Source organism: Prionailurus viverrinus, chromosome A3, assembly GCF_022837055.1.
Source record: "Prionailurus viverrinus isolate Anna chromosome A3, UM_Priviv_1.0, whole genome shotgun sequence".
Lineage (NCBI taxonomy): Eukaryota > Metazoa > Chordata > Mammalia > Carnivora > Felidae > Prionailurus > Prionailurus viverrinus.
Window position 1 is genome coordinate 13,981,915 of NC_062563.1, and position 17,502 is coordinate 13,999,416.

At 47.6% G+C, this 17,502-nt stretch overlaps 1 protein-coding gene across 17 annotated transcripts in view; it reads left to right on the forward strand.

Annotated features, from left to right (window-relative positions):
• Window positions 1-17,502, forward strand: part of ZMYND8 (zinc finger MYND-type containing 8) — a 125,937-nt gene that overhangs the window by 72,831 nt on the left and 35,604 nt on the right. For 14 of the 17 annotated variants that reach the window (XM_047851634.1, XM_047851636.1, XM_047851632.1 and 11 more), the window contains one exon: window positions 9,691-9,831. The exons of the other annotated variants lie outside the window; for them this stretch is intronic. In XM_047851634.1, the coding sequence (XP_047707590.1) occupies window positions 9,691-9,831 (141 nt within the window). The remainder of the gene's footprint in view (window positions 1-9,690; window positions 9,832-17,502) is intronic. 17 annotated transcript variants of the gene reach the window in all.

Below are 17,502 nucleotides of genomic sequence, written 5' to 3' on the forward strand. Positions count from 1 at the left end.
GCAAGACTGAGAAGTGTGGTCACAGGGCTGAACAACACAGAGCAGAAATAATAACACTCTTCCTGACGACACACGGGTGGGTGCTTGTATGTACCTCCCCCAGCGGTCCTTACTCTTCTGATGCGAACTCCTTACACCCCACTAACAGACCACCACCTGACCTGTCAGAATGCTCTTGAGGAATGCCTTTCCTGAAGGGCCCTGGGGGCCTTCCTGCTGGTTCTTGCCAAGTGGGAATGTGGGCTCTGTTGCCTTATTCTCATGGTTCAAGAGAAGCCTCAGATACTTTTTTAAATGTGGACTGCCCCAACTTTTACATATTGGCTCGTTTGCAGTATCTGTTGTAGACTGTTTTGAGATTTTTTTTCTTTCTTTCTCTCCTTCTTCTTCTTTTTTAATGTTTTATTTAATAAAAAATTTTCTTTTTTTTTTTTAACGTTTATTTGTTTTTGAGACAGAGACAGAGCATGAACGGGGGAGGGTCAGGGAGAGAGGGAGACACAGAATCCGAAACAGGGTCCTGAGCGGTCAGCACAGAGCCCGACGCGGGGCTCGAACCCACGGACTGCGAGATCATGACCTGAGCCGAAGTCGGGCGCTCAACCGACTGAGCCACCCAGGCGCCCCATGTTTTGTTTATTTTTGAGAGAGCACGAGCAGGGGAGCGGCGGAGAGAGAGGAGACAGAGGATCCGAAGCAGGCTCTGTGCCGACAGCAGCGAGCCCGATGTGGGCTTGGACTCACGGACCATGAGATCATGACCTGAGCTGAAGTCAGATGCTCAACTGACTGAGCCATCTGGGCGCCCCCCCCACTTTTTAAGTCAGCTCTGCGCCCACTGTGGGCCTTGAACCTACAACCCCAAGATCAAGTGTCTCATGTTCCACCGATAGCACCATCCGGGCACCTGAGGTTTTTTTTTTTTGTTTTTTTTTTTTTTTTTTTTTTTAAGCTTAACCTTGTGTTCTGAATATTTTTCACGTCACATAGTCCTTCACAATAGGAGTTTCTGTCCTGTCGTAGACTGTCCAGTGATGCTCTGCTGTGTGGCTCATCTGTGCAAGCCATCAAGAGTTGTGCAAGCTACTGCCCTTTGAAGATGGAGGTTGTTTCCGAAGCTTTATAAGTAGAGGAAGTTTGGCGCTGAATCACTAGCTCCTCTGCCTCTGCCCCTCCAGAGTGCCGGGGTGCGTGGGAGGGAAGGGGCATTTTTTGCTAATTTAATTCTAAGACTCCTGTTTCATGGAGTCAGAATAGCACTTAGCACAGGCCAGGATCTATAAACGTAGATAATAAATGATGGGTTTTGGTCCGCACTCGTGAATTGTACATCAAAGTATAAAATCTGATTCAATTATTTGTGACTTCAAAGGCGATTAGTTCTTCCTTTGAGCAAGATTTACGGCTTTACAAAAGGATTTGCATCCGTGTCAAAGCTTAATCGAAATGAGCGTTTCCAAATGTCTTTTTGCTTTTGAAAATGTCGAGCATGATTTAAAATCGAGTTTCTCGATCTCTGCCCTGCTGGCTCGGGCTGGACGATGGTCTGGCTGGGCCTCCCTGTGCACTCACTTCAGGGTATATAGCATCACTCCCGCCTCCACTCGCTTCATGCCCAGAGCACGCCCCTGCCCACAGTGAGGGCAGCTGAAAGTGTCTTCAGGCACCGCCACGTTGCCCCTGGGGGTTGCCCCTCCAGTTTCTGTTGAGAACCCTGATGTTGACGTGCCGTGCTTTGGACTTCTAGCACTGAGAGCAAAGTTCTGACGCTTCATGTTCAGGTTTGAAACTCTTCAATCTACTCCATCGCATTTTGTGTCCTTTTTTTCCCTGAATGTAAACTGTTGCTTTCACATTTTAATATTGTGTAATGAATAGCACATAATCATACCCCAAGAAGTAACAAGGGTTACGAATTGGGTGTTCCTGGGGCGCTTGGGGGGCTCAGTCGGTCAAGCATCTGACTTCGGCTCAGGTCATGATTTTGTGGCTCGTGAGTTTGAGCCCCGCATTGGGCTCTGTGTTGGCAGCTTGGGGCCTGGAGCCTGTTTCAGATTCTCTGTCTCCCTCTCTTTCTTCTGCCCATCCCCTGTTCATGGTCACTTGCTCGCTCTGTGTCTCTCTCAAAAAAAGAAAAAAAAACAACCCACAGACCAATTGGGTGTTCCTTCAGGTTTTTTTAAACTTTTAGTTTTTTAACATTTATTTATTTATTTTGAGAGAGAGGGAGTGTGTGTGTGTGTGTGTGTGTGTGTGTGTGCGCGCACGCGCGCACGTGCATGCACACGTGTGCAGGGGAGAGAGGCAAACGGAGAAAGAGAAGAATCTTCAGCAGGCTCCGTGGTCAGTGTGGAGCCAGACATGGGGCTCGATCCCATGACCCTGGGATCATGATGTGAGCCAAAATCAGGAGTCTGACACTCAACCCACTGGGCCACCCATGTGCCCCCTCCTTTTTTTTTCAATTTTAGAGAGAGAGAGAGAGTGTGTGTGTGTGCAGGGGAGGGGCAGAGAGAGGCGGAGAGACAGAATCCCAAGCAGTCTCCATGCTCAGTGAGGAATCCTATGTCAGGGCTCGAACCCACGAACCTGGGATCATGACTTGAATTCAAGTCAAGGTTTTTAAATGTATAAATCCCATTGATAATTGCCATCGTAATGTTCTGTGGTCGAATGGATCACACTAAGCCTTCTGCTCCTTTCGAGGGAGGATTCTTTCCTTGACACCTTTCTGCTTGTCCATATAGTTGTAGTTGTCAGTCAGTAGGGTGTAAGCAGCACGTGCAGATGACAGAAATGATTGGGGGCATGTGAACGAAGGCATTTGGGAAACATCTCTTAGGGGAAGAAACTTGGTTTTATGAAGTCGTGTGAATGGGTAGGTTTTGAACAGATACACTGATTTTTTTTTTTTTTTTAATTTTTTTTTAACGTTTATTTTTTAGACAGAGAGAGACAGAGCATGAACAGGGGAGGGTCAGAGAGAGAGGGAGACACAGGATCTGAAACGGGCTCCAGGCTCTGAGCTGTCAGCACAGAGCCCAACGCGGGGCTTGAACTCACAGACCACAAGATCATGACCTGAGCCGAAGTCAGCCACTCAACCGACTGAGCCACCCAGGCGCCCCTGATTTGTTTTCTTAATGCACATTTTATGTATGGACATCTCTGCTAGCTTTCTAATTCCCAAAATTGTGGGTGTTTTTGGCTAGCCTGCTGTTTGACATTTTTGTCCCGGTGGCCATATACAAAGCCAGAGTTCATGTTTTCGAGAACATATCCATTGAAACTCACTGGAGTCTGAGAATTCCAAAATCCCCGCCCCCTTCATTTACATTTATCTGTATTAAGAAATATATTTTTAGGGGCGCCTGGGTGGCGCAGTCGGTTAAGCGTCCGACTTCAGCCAGGTCACGATCTCGCGGTCCGTGAGTTCGAGCCCCGCGTCGGGCTCTGGGCTGATGGCTCGGAGCCTGGAGCCTGTTTCCGATTCTGTGTCTCCCTCTCTCTTTGCCCCTCCCCCGTTCATGCTCTGTCTCTCTCTGTCCCAAAAATAAAAAAACGTTGAAAAAAAAAAAAAGAAATATATTTTTACACCTATTTTAAAGATTTTTCCCCCACAACAGAAACCACAGTAGAGGTAGTTTTAAACGGGCAAGATGACCCATCATCTAAATAACTCTAGTTGACTTTTTTTTTTTTTAACATTGGTGACCCTACATGGTTAAAATTAAAATAAAACACAACCTAGCAGTATTAAAGCAGTGTAAACGGATGTAAAAAAGGTCGTTTGTTTTCTCCTACATCCTGAAACTTTCTCATTATGCCTCTTTTATACTCTGTGGAGTATACTACTACCAAAAATATGTATACACTCATTTGAAGCTATGCGTGTGTTTTCGATAAACATTTACACATATTGTGGGCACCTCTGTACGCACTTGATTTTTACCTCTCTCTTTCCCACACACATACCTGCGGGGACCAGTCCTTGTCAGATTGTGCAGATCCGTGTCATTCTTTTTTTAGGGTGTATGGTATTAATTAATTCACTTGTCTAGTCTTCAGTTAACAGACATTTATACGCCATCTCCTTTTTGCTGTCATAAATACTGTTGCAGTGAACCTTCTGGTGTGCATACTGTGTCTGGGGCACATGACACGTATATCTAGGGGGTGAACTCAGCATTGGACCTTACCGTCCGTGTGATTTATAAATTTAATTTTGGGTAATTTCAGCATCACCTAATTGCTGTGCTAAAAAGGTTTTACGATTCCAGTGAGTATTCCCCTTCCCTCAACACTAGGTGTTATTTTTTGAAACAAGGTAATCACGTATGCGAAAAAGATGTAGGGTGGAGATAAATGTATCCACGTCTATCTTTATCCATCTGTATCTGTATCTCTCACATGTTTATTGACCATTTGTACCCCCCCCCCCATGCTCATTTATGTGTTTCTGTTGGATTGTTAATCATTCTTTTAGCATACCTTGTTTTTAGTAGCTGCATAATATCGAGAGTATTTAAACAGAAACGGCTGTGTTTTTATGAAGAAGGTTTTCTTTCGTTGCTCTTATTGTTTCTTTATTGCTTATCCTGACCTCTGTGGTGAGAAGAGAAATGGAAACCTCATTCTTCAGTTAATGATCTGATGTATTTGCTCATTCTGTAAATTTCTCGGACACCGGGCCGCATCCCAGGTGCCTGGCAGGGACCCTGCTGTCCTGGAGCTGACGTGCTCACGGCAAAGGGGAGATGGTAAAAAGAGGCACTTGGCCCCCTTGGATGAGGCCAGCAGGGGAAGGGCTTTGAGGGTGGTGTTGGAGGGTTACCAGCCAGTATGATCGGGGTGGGGGTGGGGGCCTTTCCTGGGGAATTCTTGAAGTTTCAAGGCTTGAGTTGGGAGCAGATGTGATCTTAGAGGAACAGCACAAAGGTCGTGTGGCTGGAGATTCCTGAATGAGGAAAGGAAAGGGTCGCATGTGTGGTTGGATTTTATTCTGGGGGATAGGACACCTCTCGGATAGTTTCATTTATTTATTTATTTATTTTTAAGGTTTTAATTTTAAGTATCTACACCCAAATGTGGGGGCTTGAGCTTACAAGCCTGAGACCAAGAGGCATGTGCTCTACTGACTGAGCCAGCCAGATACCCTGCCTCTGGATGGTTTTAGATGGAGCCGTGGTTTGTGTACCTGGCTGCGGTGTGGAGGGTGCCCCAGGATAGGGGTGCTGTGGCAGGAGGTGGGGGGCCCATGGGAGCTCTTACAGGCAGGCTCTTTGTGGGAAATGATAGGCACGGGCAGTATTTATCAGCCATTTTTTTCTTTCTCATCCCATAAGGAGCCATTTTAGATATTCCCTAATCAACCCCACCCCCCAACAGTCTCCTGTGAATTTTTTCCTTAATGGAGATGAGATTCACATGACCTAAAATTAACCATTTGAAAGCGAACATCTCCATTACTCCAAAATAAAATCCCGTGAAGTAATTAAGCACTCCCCTACTCCCTGGCCACCGACCCCTCGTGACCGTCAGTCTGCACACGACTTGTATGGATTTGTCTGCTCTGGGTATTACATTTAAGCCAAATCATACAAAATGTGGCTTTCGTGTCGGCTCCTTTCACAGAGCCTGTGTTTTCAGTGAATGATGCAGCATGCATCAGACCTTCATTCCTTTTTATGGCTCAGTAAACGTTCCACCGAGGACTCCAGAGTTTGTCTATCCGTCGATGGACATTCAGATTGTTTCCACCTTTGAACCGTGGTGAATAGTGCTGCGATGAACGTTGGTGTAGCAAGATTTGAGTACCGCTTTTCAGTTCTTTTGGGTTTATACCTAGGAAGGGACCCTCATGAAATTTCAAAGTACTGTATTTCTTTTTATGTACTGCATGTGTCTGTGTTTTATACATAAAAAGAGTAAGAGAGTTTTTCACCCCCCTGTTCTCCAGAACCACCTTTGAGAATGTGTGCATTAGGCTGATAGCAGCGGGGATGGAGACCGGGGGGAGCTTCGGGGTATATTTTGGAAGCGGTGTGCAGGGAGGGGCCTGGCTGAAGAGTGGGGTAAATTGGGGCAGGAGAACAAGGGAGGAATTAGGGCAGTTTAGACGTGTTTGGCCTTGAACATCTAGGTGAGTGGTCATAGTGTTAACTGATATGGGGAGGTTGAGGCAGGTACATAGTGTTTCACAAATTGGGGAGGGGGGACATGGGGCACTCCGGGGTGGACAGGGCCCATCGTGTTCCCCAAGGAGAGTTCTGCGTGTTGGAACCCAGGGTTGCTAGGTGACCCCGTGCTGTCCCTTCCCTGATTACAGGAAGCATTTTAGTCCCAGATGTCCGTGAGGGGGTCCCTGCCCTTTGCTGGCTGCATGGAGAGTGAACCAGACTCGTACCCGTGGGGAGCCAGTGTTCTCCAAACACCTTTATTCTTGCCATATCCTGGTGCTATGTTTAAATTAAAAAATTTAGAACATAGTTCTTAAACCTTCAATACTTATGTTTTATTAACAGAGGAAACTTTATGTGCCTGTGAAATTAAAGACTTGTTTTTCCAGTTATATTTTAACTACAGAATTGCAAAAATAACGACTTTGCCTGTGTTCTTGCTAAGTTTCCCTGTAGGGACCACAAGGGGGCAGGGCTCTGTGAGACTGCCTGCTGGCTTCCCTTTCCTCTTTTTTTTTTTTTTTTTTTTTTAATTTAAAATATTGATTTGATAAGAGAGCAGGTGCGAGCGAGCCTGCATGAGCAGGTGAGGGACCGAGAGAAAGAGAAAATCCCAAGCAGGCTCTGCACTGTCAGCACAGAGCCTGATGGGAAGCTCTAACTCACGACCCTCGAGATCACGACCTGACCTGGAATCAGGAGTTGGACGCTTAACCAATTGAGCCCCCCCAGGCGCCCATCCTTCCTTCCTTTTTTAACATGAGCTGTTATGAAGCAGGGAAATGCGGACCCACGTTTTTACTTCCACCTACCCTTTTGGGTCAGACTTGACAAATTCCTTGCAGTCTACGCAGTACCTTGACTGGTGTAAGACCCTTCCTGCTACCCCTGTTTGCTGGTTCACGTGAGAGAATACAGTCAGAGCGGCACTGGTCTTTAGTCCTCGCAGAGAATATAGGACACCGATGTTTTCAGCCCCTGCAAATCTCTTTTGGAAGGAAGCAGATAGAATATGAGTGAACGAAAAATAAAATCCGAATACTAAAGACTTTATTGGTAATACTAAATCTTTGGAAATGCCTTTATCTTTGATGATTCTTAGTGTGTGTGTGTGTGTGTGTGTGTGCGCGCGCGCGCGCGCGCGCGCGCGCGCGCCAAGCACTCTAATTCTGCTGGTTGTTATGGTACCTGGTTACAGGAACAGTGGTAGTGACAGTAAATTGAAGCTCTCATTTGAGAGAGTGTTGTGTGCCCGGGGCCGGGCATTTGTTCATCCTTACAGTGAAACTAAGTTAATTAGTATTAAAAAAAAACCCACCACCAACAAAACTTGATTCTCAAAATAATGTGGAGCATCGATGGAGCATTTGCCAAGGACCACTTGACGTGGATTAGCTCATCTCCTTGCCAGCTCCCCATCTCGTCTGCAGATGAGGTTCCCCACAGGCACACCTGTTTCATCCCTTTGTGAATTGATCCACCTCTGCTCTATAGGTGTTTGGAACCAAAGATTATTTGTCTTGGTGGTGGGGCAGGGGCGAGCAGCATCCTTGGTCTACACCTATTAGATATTGGTAGCACCCTCCCCTGCCCTAGTTGTGACAGCCAAAATTGTCTGCAGACATTGCCCAGCGTGTCCTGCCTGGATGGCAAAATCACTCCGGGCTGCCTGGCGTCTGGGTGGGCTCCGTCAGTTAACCGTCTGACTCTTGATCTCAGCTCAGGTCTTGGTCTCGAGGTTGTGAGTTCGAGCCTCATGTTGGGCTCCACGCTGGCCGTGAAGCCTACCTAATTAAAAAAAAAAAAATCACTCCTGGCTGACAACTGCTGGTTTAGGTGGTTGAAACCAACGCCCTCGAGGTTAACGGGGAAATAGGAAGTGATATTATACTAATAGCAAATAATAATACAGTGCTTCTCTGATGCCAGCCGCTGTTTTGATGATTAACGTACTAGATCCTTACAACTTGATGAGGTGGGTGCTTTTTACCAGTCCTTTCGTATTTTATTATCAGTGTCTCTCTTTGAGGCTACCAGGAAAGGAGATTCACGGAGCTCAGGGACCGTGCCCAAGGACGCCCATCAAGTCAGCTGCCAAGGTGGACTTCACACCTGGGGTTTGGCTCTCGCTGCGTGCCTGCCTCCATCCTCCCTGTGTCTAGTCTTTCCCCCTCTATCCATTAAAGGTAGCTTTGGTAGGTCCTTGCACTAGAGCCAAGGGAGCCCTGCATACTGACTGGCTTTCACCCATTGGATCCTCACTTTGACTCTACCCCCATTTGGCGGGTGAGGAAACTGAGGTGACCATCTGCCAGCGTGAGCACTGTTTGAAGTCCCCGGGACGTCCTGATTCGTAACGCCGTTGCCATCGACAGCTTTCCCTTAAGGATCAGATCACGGCAGAGTCCGTGTTTTCCTGTGCATCGGAGCAGGGCTGGCCATTATGTTGTCTCTAGGAGCTCTGTAACAGACAGGACAGTCCCCATAACGGCAGGCTGTGTAGGCAAAGGGGCAGGATCTCCAGGACGCACGGCGCATCTGAACACTCTTGTGTTGTTATGTGGCTTGCTTTCTGTCCTGCCCACATTCAGTGGATGAGGCTTAGGGGAGCAGTATGGAGGTAGCTTTAAGGTATTTAAAATTTAAAAAAAAGTTTATTTTTAAAAAATTTGTTTTAATGTTTTTTTTTTTTTGAGAAGAGAGAGAGATCGAGAGCGAGTGGGGGAGGGGCAGAGACAGAGGGAGAGGGAGAGGGAGAGGGAGACACAGACTCCAAAGCAGGCTCCAGGCTTAGAGCTGTCAGCACAGAGCCCGACATGGGGCTCCAACCCATGATATGTGAGATCATGACCTGAGGCGAAGTCAGATGCTTAACCGACTGAGCCACCCAGGCACCCTATGGTATTTTTAAAAGACTCGGGCTTAGGTATGATTTTCTGTCCTCCTGTAAAAGTTTGGAACATAGTAAGGAGGGAGATCATTGACCAGTGACGCCCTCGCTCCATCTGGTGCTGAGTTTGGCTTCATTCTGCATCACGGAACCTTTGAAATGGGAAGCCAGAGATCTCCCAAGGGGTCGACTTGGCCCACGGCAGGTGCATTGGCTGTGCGAGCCAGCTCCCACATCTCCTATAAACGGATGGCATGCCATTTGTAAGCCTGGCTCCGGTCTCTGCATCTGGACCGTGCTGGGGGCCGCTTTAATCGCTATTTATTTTGAGATTTACACCCGTGAATGGGCCAAACCAATTTCAGTGGCAGCTTAGCCGATTTGTCTTAGAGCTTTGTGCTTAATAGAATGACTGGGGAGGCCTCCTTCCTTCACGGCTTAACATTGGGTTAAAGCCTGTGCTTGACATAAATGGCCGACCCTTCCTGCTGCGCCCCATCTGGGCACTTCTGGGGGCCTTGTTGAAATCAGATACAATTTCTCCCCTCTCCCCCGACAAACAAGTTTTATTTGTTTATTTATTTGTAAATCTGTCTTTTAACAATGAACATACTTTTTCAGCTTCGCCAGCCTCTGCCAAGACGGGACAAGCAGGGAGTTTGTCCGGCAGCCCGAAAACCTTCTCTCCTCAAGCGTCCACGCCCATCACGACGAAAACGGACAAAACGTCTACCACTGGAAGCATCCTGAATCTTAACTTGGGTCAGTGGGGAGTTTTGGGAGCCTCTTTCTGTGGCATCTATGCATATTTTTGCAAGTTGTGATGTCCTCTTTTGGGTGTGGTTCTTGAGCTCTGAACAAAACCTCTCTCTGTGCAAAATATTAAGAAGGTATAGGGGACAAAGATGAAGGGAGAATGGTGAAAGGAGCAAGTAAGCGATTTCCTGGGGCTTGTTGATATGCAGAGTTGTTTTATCCTGATGGACCTTAGGCCAGTGTTTACAAAAGTAACCCAGTTCTTATGCAGGTGTGTGTGTGCGTGTATGTATATACATTTAAGGTTTTATACATGCACACACTTGATGCAAGTCGAGCTTTATGAATCAATATTTACCTTTCCTTTGTGCAGTATATTCTGATACATTGTTTCCTTAATTTTCCTTTTCTAATTAAAAAAAAAATGCCCATCTTTATCCCTGACTTAGTAGGGTCCCCCCTCCCCCATTGCAGTTCTGTCAGTTGTTTCAAGAGCACTGCCTTCGGGCAGAGTCTTTAGCAAAAATTGGCACCAGAAATGCTAAATACCCAACCACGAAGTCATTTCATTGATTCGTTCCATCAGGATTCTTGATTTTTATTGAGCATCTATTACACACGGTGTGCTGTTTTAGACCCAGGGCAGAGGGTGGTGAGCAAGGGCCCTGCTCTTGTACTGAGCTGGGTTCTAGAAAGTGAGAGACAATAAATGGTAAGGAGAGAGATGCCTAGAAGAGGCATCTGGAAGAGGCAGCGTTGAGGGAAGGCCTCTTGAGAGGTGGTATGTGTTTATGTGTGTGTGCCGTTATTTATTTATTTGGAAATGTTTACTTATTTTTGAGACAGTGTGAGCAGGGGAGGGGCAGAAAGAGAGGGAATCAGAGAATCCCCTGCAGAGCTCAGGAGTCATGATGAGATCCAGACCTGAGCCCAAACCAAGAGTCAGACTGAGTTACCTAGGAGAGGTGGTATTTAAGCCTCGATTTGCATGACAAGAAAAACCAGCCTTGCCCATATTGGGAGGAGGAACAAAAAATTATGGCCTTAGGGGTCAGGGATGTTGTAGGAATGGCAGGGAGGCCCAGGTGGCCTGTCCCAGTGGGTGAGGGGAAGAAGGTGAGGAGATGAGGTCCCGGAGCACTGGGACCCTGTGGACCCCGCGGACCCTGGTGTGGAGCCCTTTGAGCAGAGGAGGGATGTGAACTGAGCACTTTAGAAGGACCTCTCTGGGTGCTGTGTGGAGAATAGCCTATGTCAGGTGGTCCTCCCCAGAGATGGTTCCCTCACTCCCCTCCAGGGGACACTGGGCAATGTCTGGTTGTCACAGCTGGGGGTGGGGCTCGAGTATACAGGGTTTTAGGAAGAGGGGGACAGCCACGTGTGCAGAGCGATGCTCGCACGTGAGCCCCTAGCCCCTGGTGGCCAGGACCCTCCAGGTTCGTCTTGTCCTGCAATGCCATTTCAGGCGGAGAAACTAAGGTCTGGAGAGGAGGTTCCAGGTGCCCAGGACTGCAGAGTTCCAGGTGCCAGGCAGGTGGCGGGACTGGAGCAAGCCCATGTCTGCAGGGAGGCCAGAGCCTGGCCCGCCCTGGCTCACCTGTTAGCATGGACTGCGTGTGGTACAGCGGTCAGGGCCGTGGCTGGTGGGGACTCCTCACTCGAATGAAAGGGGACCCATTTGCTCCTTTGGAATGTTCATGGAGCTCAGTGTTGCGGCTTGCTTTCTCACGCCCTCTTCTGCCTCCACACCCCGAAAAGGAACACTGTGCTGGGGCGTTCTCACTGTGTCCTCTCTGCCCGTCGTGAGTGGCGAGAATAGCTCCTTCTCTGAACCAGGTGGTCTTGAGTGTCCTCATGACGCCGTGGGTCTTTCCGCTTGGCTTACCCACGGCGGCAGTGAGAGATTTCTCCCTGTCGTGCGTTCTGGCGGGTGGGCATGGTGGAGCCTGAGAGGCTGCCCTGTACCGAAGACCCCACCCGCTCCCCCCCCATACCCCCCCACCCCCTATGCCCCCCATCTCCTTCTGTGCTGGGACACTTGTTTTGTCAGTGGGAACCAAGGCATTGGGGATGTGGGCGCTTTACGGGCTGCGGGTTCAGTTACCTAACAGGGAGGGACTGGTGAATCGTGAAATCAGATGGTGGAGGGAAAAAGTCAGGGTGGAGGGAAGTACTAAATAATCCTCAAGAGGTTGTCCAGGGATGGGGCAGGTGCTTTATATGGGCTTTTTTGGGTCTGGGATCCCTGCAACTACTCTGAGCAGACAGAAAATGGGACAGTGCTTGGGAGGATGATGACATTATGATATCTAACCAAATGGCATTTCGTTTAAAGAAAAAAAAAGAAAAAAAACCAAGCAGGGCCGCCTGGGTGGCTCAGTCGGTTAAGCGTCTGACTTCGACTCAGGTTGTGATCTCACAGTCCGTGGGTTTGAGCCCCTCGTCGGGCTCTGTGCTGACAGCTCAGAGCCTGGAGCCTGCTTCCGATTCTGTGTCTCCCTCTCTCTCTGCCCCTCCCCCATTCATGCTCTGTCTCTGTCTCAAAAATAAATAAACATTAAAAAAATTAAAAAAAAAAGCAAAATTAGAGAAATGGCAAACAGGTGAGTGATTGTGGGGTTTGGGGTGGGGGAGGGCTTGATTCCAAATCACAGAGGGATTCTTTGGCAGAGGACGTGGCTCTGCATTCTGATGGTGGTTACACCTATCTGGGAGGTGTTAAAACACCCAGAACTGGGGCGCCTGGGTGGCACAGTCGGTTAAGCGTCCGACTTCAGCCAGGTCACGATCTCGCGGTCCGGGAGTTCGAGCCCCGCGTCGGGCTCTGGGCTGATGGCTCAGAGCCTGGAGCCTGTTTCCGATTCTGTCTCCCTCTCTCTCTGCCCCTCCCCCGTTCATGCTCTGTCTCTCTCTGTCCCAAAAATAAATAAAAACGTTGAAAAAAAAATTAAAAAAAAAAAAACAAAAAAAACACCCAGAACTGTTATCGCCCGCCCCTCCCCAAGTTTTACTCTCTGAAGTCTAAAAGCTATTAAAAGAACGACAGCAACTTTCAAGGTAGATGATAGCCCCGTTTCAAAGATAGTGGACACTGGGGCACAGAGAAGCAAAGTCCTGTACCCAGCATCACGTAAGATTCGTGGTCAGGTTTGGCCTGCGGGCTCAGGCCTGTCTGCCTCGTAGTTTGTGCCTTCAGCCAAAATATGTGAGCGGACGGCTGCAAGACGGAGCCGTGTTTTGATGTTGGAGGGACCCTCGACACCGCTTGTCACGCTGGTTGATAAATTGGCCTAGCTGTAGGGGCGAGGGGGTAAGGTGAAGATTTCGAACGGGCAGCGCCGTGGAGGACAGAGTGCCTTTCTGACGGATGCAGCTCCCACAAGTTGAACCTGGGTTGTCAGACTCTCAATTTCCAAGAAAAATGCAAATCCACTTTTGTGTATGAACTCTCCTCGTTTTTGAAAGTTGCCAATCAATTGCATTAAAAATAAAAACTCTGGGGCGCCTGGGTGGCCCAGGTGGTTAAGTGTCCGGCTTCAGCTCAGGTCATGATATTGCAGTTCGTGGGTTCGAGTCCTGCATCGGGCTCTGTGCTGACAGCTCAGAGCCTGGAATCTGCTTCGGATTCTGTGTCTCCCTCTCTCTGCCTCTGCCCTGCTCAGGCTCTGTCTCTCTCTCTGTCTCTCTCTCTTTCAAATATAAATAAGTGTTAAAAAATACAAAAAAATAATAAAAAAAATAGAAATAACTCTAGTTGGCCAAAACACATAAATCCAACCCAAAGTACAAAAACCAGCCATCGGTCATCAGTTGGATACTTAACTATTCAAATTAATTTTGGTGCATGACAGAGGGGAAGGCTTCCCTCAGAGACTTCTCACCCGACTTGCTAATGCACAAGCCCCTCGTTTGCTGTCTCGTTTGCTGTCTCGGGCCTTCTCTCTGCTGTAAAGCAAGGAATTGAAGCCTGGTGGATTGTTACAGTCCCTTTCTTTGACCGTATGAGAAATAAGTCATAAATAAGCATGAGGGGAGGAAGGAAGGCCTGATTCTTTTCTTCTTCTAGACTCCTGTTTGCTTCTCTGGGAATCCCGTCTCCTCTAGTCGCGCAGGGTGTTTGCTCTGGGCTGAACAAACACAGCAGTTCAGTAGTCCTGTTTGTGACACAAATGTGCCTGGATGCTCTGTCAGAGACGCTGACAGAGCAATGGGAACTTGTCAGACCCGGAGCGTTTCTGCTTGTTTATTCCTCTGCTGTCGCTGATGGGAGGCCTCCTTTCTTTCTCTGTGTCAAGTGATACCTTGAAGTCAGGCATCCTTTGAGAGTATGGATACAGAGCTGGGGGCTGAGGCTTCCTGCATGTTGCCATTTTTTTTTTTTTCTTTCTTTCTAAAACAGTGGATGAGATGAAGAATGTCTCTTCTTGGCTTTTTTTTTTTTTTTTTAATTTTTTTTCCCAAAGTTTATTTATTTTTGGGACAGAGAGATACAGAGCATGAACGGGCGAGGGGCAGAGAGAGAGGGAGACACAGAATCGGAAACAGGCTTCCAGGCTCTGAGCCATCAGCCCAGAGCCCGACGCGGGGCTCGAACTCACGGACCGCGAGAGCGTGACCTGGCTGAAGTCAGACGCTTAACTGACTGCGCCACCCAGGCGCCCCTCTTCTTGGCTTTTGATGGATGAGAGAACTTTTGCCAGGGTCTCTGGTCTGGATGGTGTTGTTCCCTTGAAGGGGCCGCCATTTTGTGGCTCCTGGAATTCCAGCTTTTGAACAGAGAAAATCGAGTTCTTTTTCATTGAAAATGAAACTGTGTTTTGCTTGTACAGAGTTAATTTTGTTGTTATAAGTAGTGTATGCACATGGTGAGAAATTTCAAAAGACCAAAGGATGTTCAATGAAAAGCCAACCTGTCTGTAACCACCTGTCTGTCCCTTCTGACAGGTGACCACGGTTACCTCATTTTGGTCTTCTTGGGGAGTTCTTCTATGTTATATACCAGGGATTTTCAACCTGATTTCTGTTCCCCAAGGGGACATGTGGCACTGCCTGGAGACATTTTTTTTTTTTTTTTTTTTTTTACATTTACTTATTTTGAGGGTGAGTGTGTGGGAACTGGGGAGGGGCAGAGAGAGAGGGAGAGAGAATCCCAAGCAGGCCCTACACTGTCAGCACAGAGCTGGATGCGGGGCTCGAGCTTGCAAACAATGAGATCATGATCTGACTTGGAACTCAAGAGTTGGACGCTTGGGGCGCCTGGGTGGCGCAGTCGGTTAAGCGTCCGACTTCAGCCAGGTCACGATCTCGCGGTCCGTGAGTTCGAGCCCCGCGTCGGGCTCTGGGCTGATGGCTCAGAGCCTGGAGCCTGTTTCCGATTCTGTGTCTCCCTCTCTCTCTGCCCCTCCCCCGTTCATGCTCTGTCTCTCTCTGTCCCAAAAATAAAATAAACGTTGAAAAAAAAAAATTAAAAAAAAAAAAGAATTGGACGCTTAACCAACTGAACTACCCAGGCACCCCTGTTGACTTTTTTTTGTTTGTTTGTTTGTTTTAAGCTTTTATCTTTAATCTCTATGCCCAATGTGGGGCTCAAACCCACGACCCTGAGATCAAGAGTCCCACGCTCCACCAGCTGAGCCAGCCAGACACCCCTAGAAACATTTTTATTGTCACAACGGGGATGTGGGTGCTATTGGCAATGGAGGACAGGGATGTACTAATCGTCCTACAAGGTGCAGGACAGCCCCCAGCCCCCCTCCTCCACCCCCCACAACAAAGACTTATCCAGCCCCAAATATCAGTAGCGCCAACTTTGAGAACCCCCAAGAACACATATATTCGTATCTGTGTTCCCTTTCCGTCTTTTCTCCCCACACCAATGCAGATATCTTTTACTGGTTGTCACCTTCTTTGTCATTAAACAGGCTGGCTTTTCCATATCAGCACATAACGATCTCTCGTTTTTTAGCGGTTGTATTTTATTCTATTTCAAGGTGAACTGTTAATTTATTTACCCAGGCGCCTTATTTATCGACTCTAGGTTGTTTTGCTGTTGCCAACAGCTGAAATGAAGACCCTTTTACCCATGTGGGAGTATAGCCATAGGAAGAATTCCTAGACGCAGAATCTTGGGTCAGAGGCCACGTGCAGTTGACATTTTGAGAGATGTTGCCAAATTGCCCTGCAAAGAGGTGGTTCTGATTTATGCTTCCTCCAGAAATGTAAGATCGTGTCTTTCTCCAGCGTTGGTGTTTCTTCTTCCTGGTTTCCATTTATAGCCGAAGCTGTCTTCGTATCAGGCAGAAAGTTCAAAATGTTGGCAGCAAAGGTGGATTCTGAAGATATTCCCGATATAGAAGGGCAGGGGTGGAAGAAATCCTGATAAGCGACTGTCCGCTAAATGAGAAAGAGAAGCTCTCCTCTTCTCCCTGTGGAGGAGAAGAAAGTCAAAATGCGGTTGAAAATTCGAGAACGATAATTGGATGTGGCTCAACTCCTGAAGGTCTGATCCCAGGACCCCCCCCCCCCCCCCCCCCCCCCCAGCTTCGGGTGGTTTCTCGTTAGGAGCCACATTACCTCAGCTTATTGACTGGAGAAACCTGAACTGTAAAATAACATGCTGTACTGTTTCTTCATTCCTCTTAATTATGAGAATTTCCGAGTCCAGTCTTTTAAAGGCTAAAGTTAAGAGATTGCATTTTCTGTAGACGCAGCCACACACACACACGATTATTCTGATGAGTTTGTAGGTCTCTTGCTATGAATCCTAAGGTTTAGAAAAGTGATATTGTTAACACAAAGGTTAAGGCAAATCAGGAGGAATTTTCTTTTTTTTTTTTTTTTTTTAATTTTTTGTTTTCAACGTTTATTTATTTTTGGGACAGAGAGAGACAGAGCATGAACGGGGGAGGGGCAGAGAGAGAGGGAGACACAGAATCGGAAACAGGCTCCAGGCTCCGAGCCATCAGCCCAGAGCCCGACGCGGGGCTCGAACTCATGGACCGTGAGATCGTGACCTGGCTGAAGTCAGACGCTTAACCGACTGCGCCACCCAGGCACCCCAGGAGGAATTTTCTTTACTCACAGAGAAGATTGGTCTGGGGCGCCTGGTGGCTCAGTCAGTTGAGTGTCCGATTCTTGATTTTGGCTCAGATCCCACGTGTCAGGCTCCCTCTTATCAGCTTGGAGCCTACTTGGGATTCTCTCTCTGCCCCTCTTACATGGTCTTGCGTGCTCTCTCTCTCAAAATAAATGAATATTAAAAAGAAGACTGATGCAGCAGTTCTCAGTATTAGCGGCCAGTTAGAATCTTTTTTTTTTTTTTTTTAATTACAAAAAAATTTTTGTTTAATGTTTATTTTTGAGAGACGGAGCACGAGTAGAGGAGGGGCAGAGAGAGAGGCACAGAGTCCAAAGCAGGCTCCTAGCCATCAGCACTGAGCCCAACGTGGGGTGGGGCTTGAACCCATGAACTGTGAGATCATGACCTGAGCCAAAGTTGGATGCTTAACCGACTGAGCCACCCAAGTGCTCCCCCCCATTTAAAAAATCTTAATATTTAAAACAAACAAAAAAACCAAAAAAATAAAATCTTAATATTTTTTTAAGTAGGCTCTATGCCCAATGTGGGGCTTGAACTCATGACCCTGAGATCAAGAGCTACATGCTCTACTGACTGAG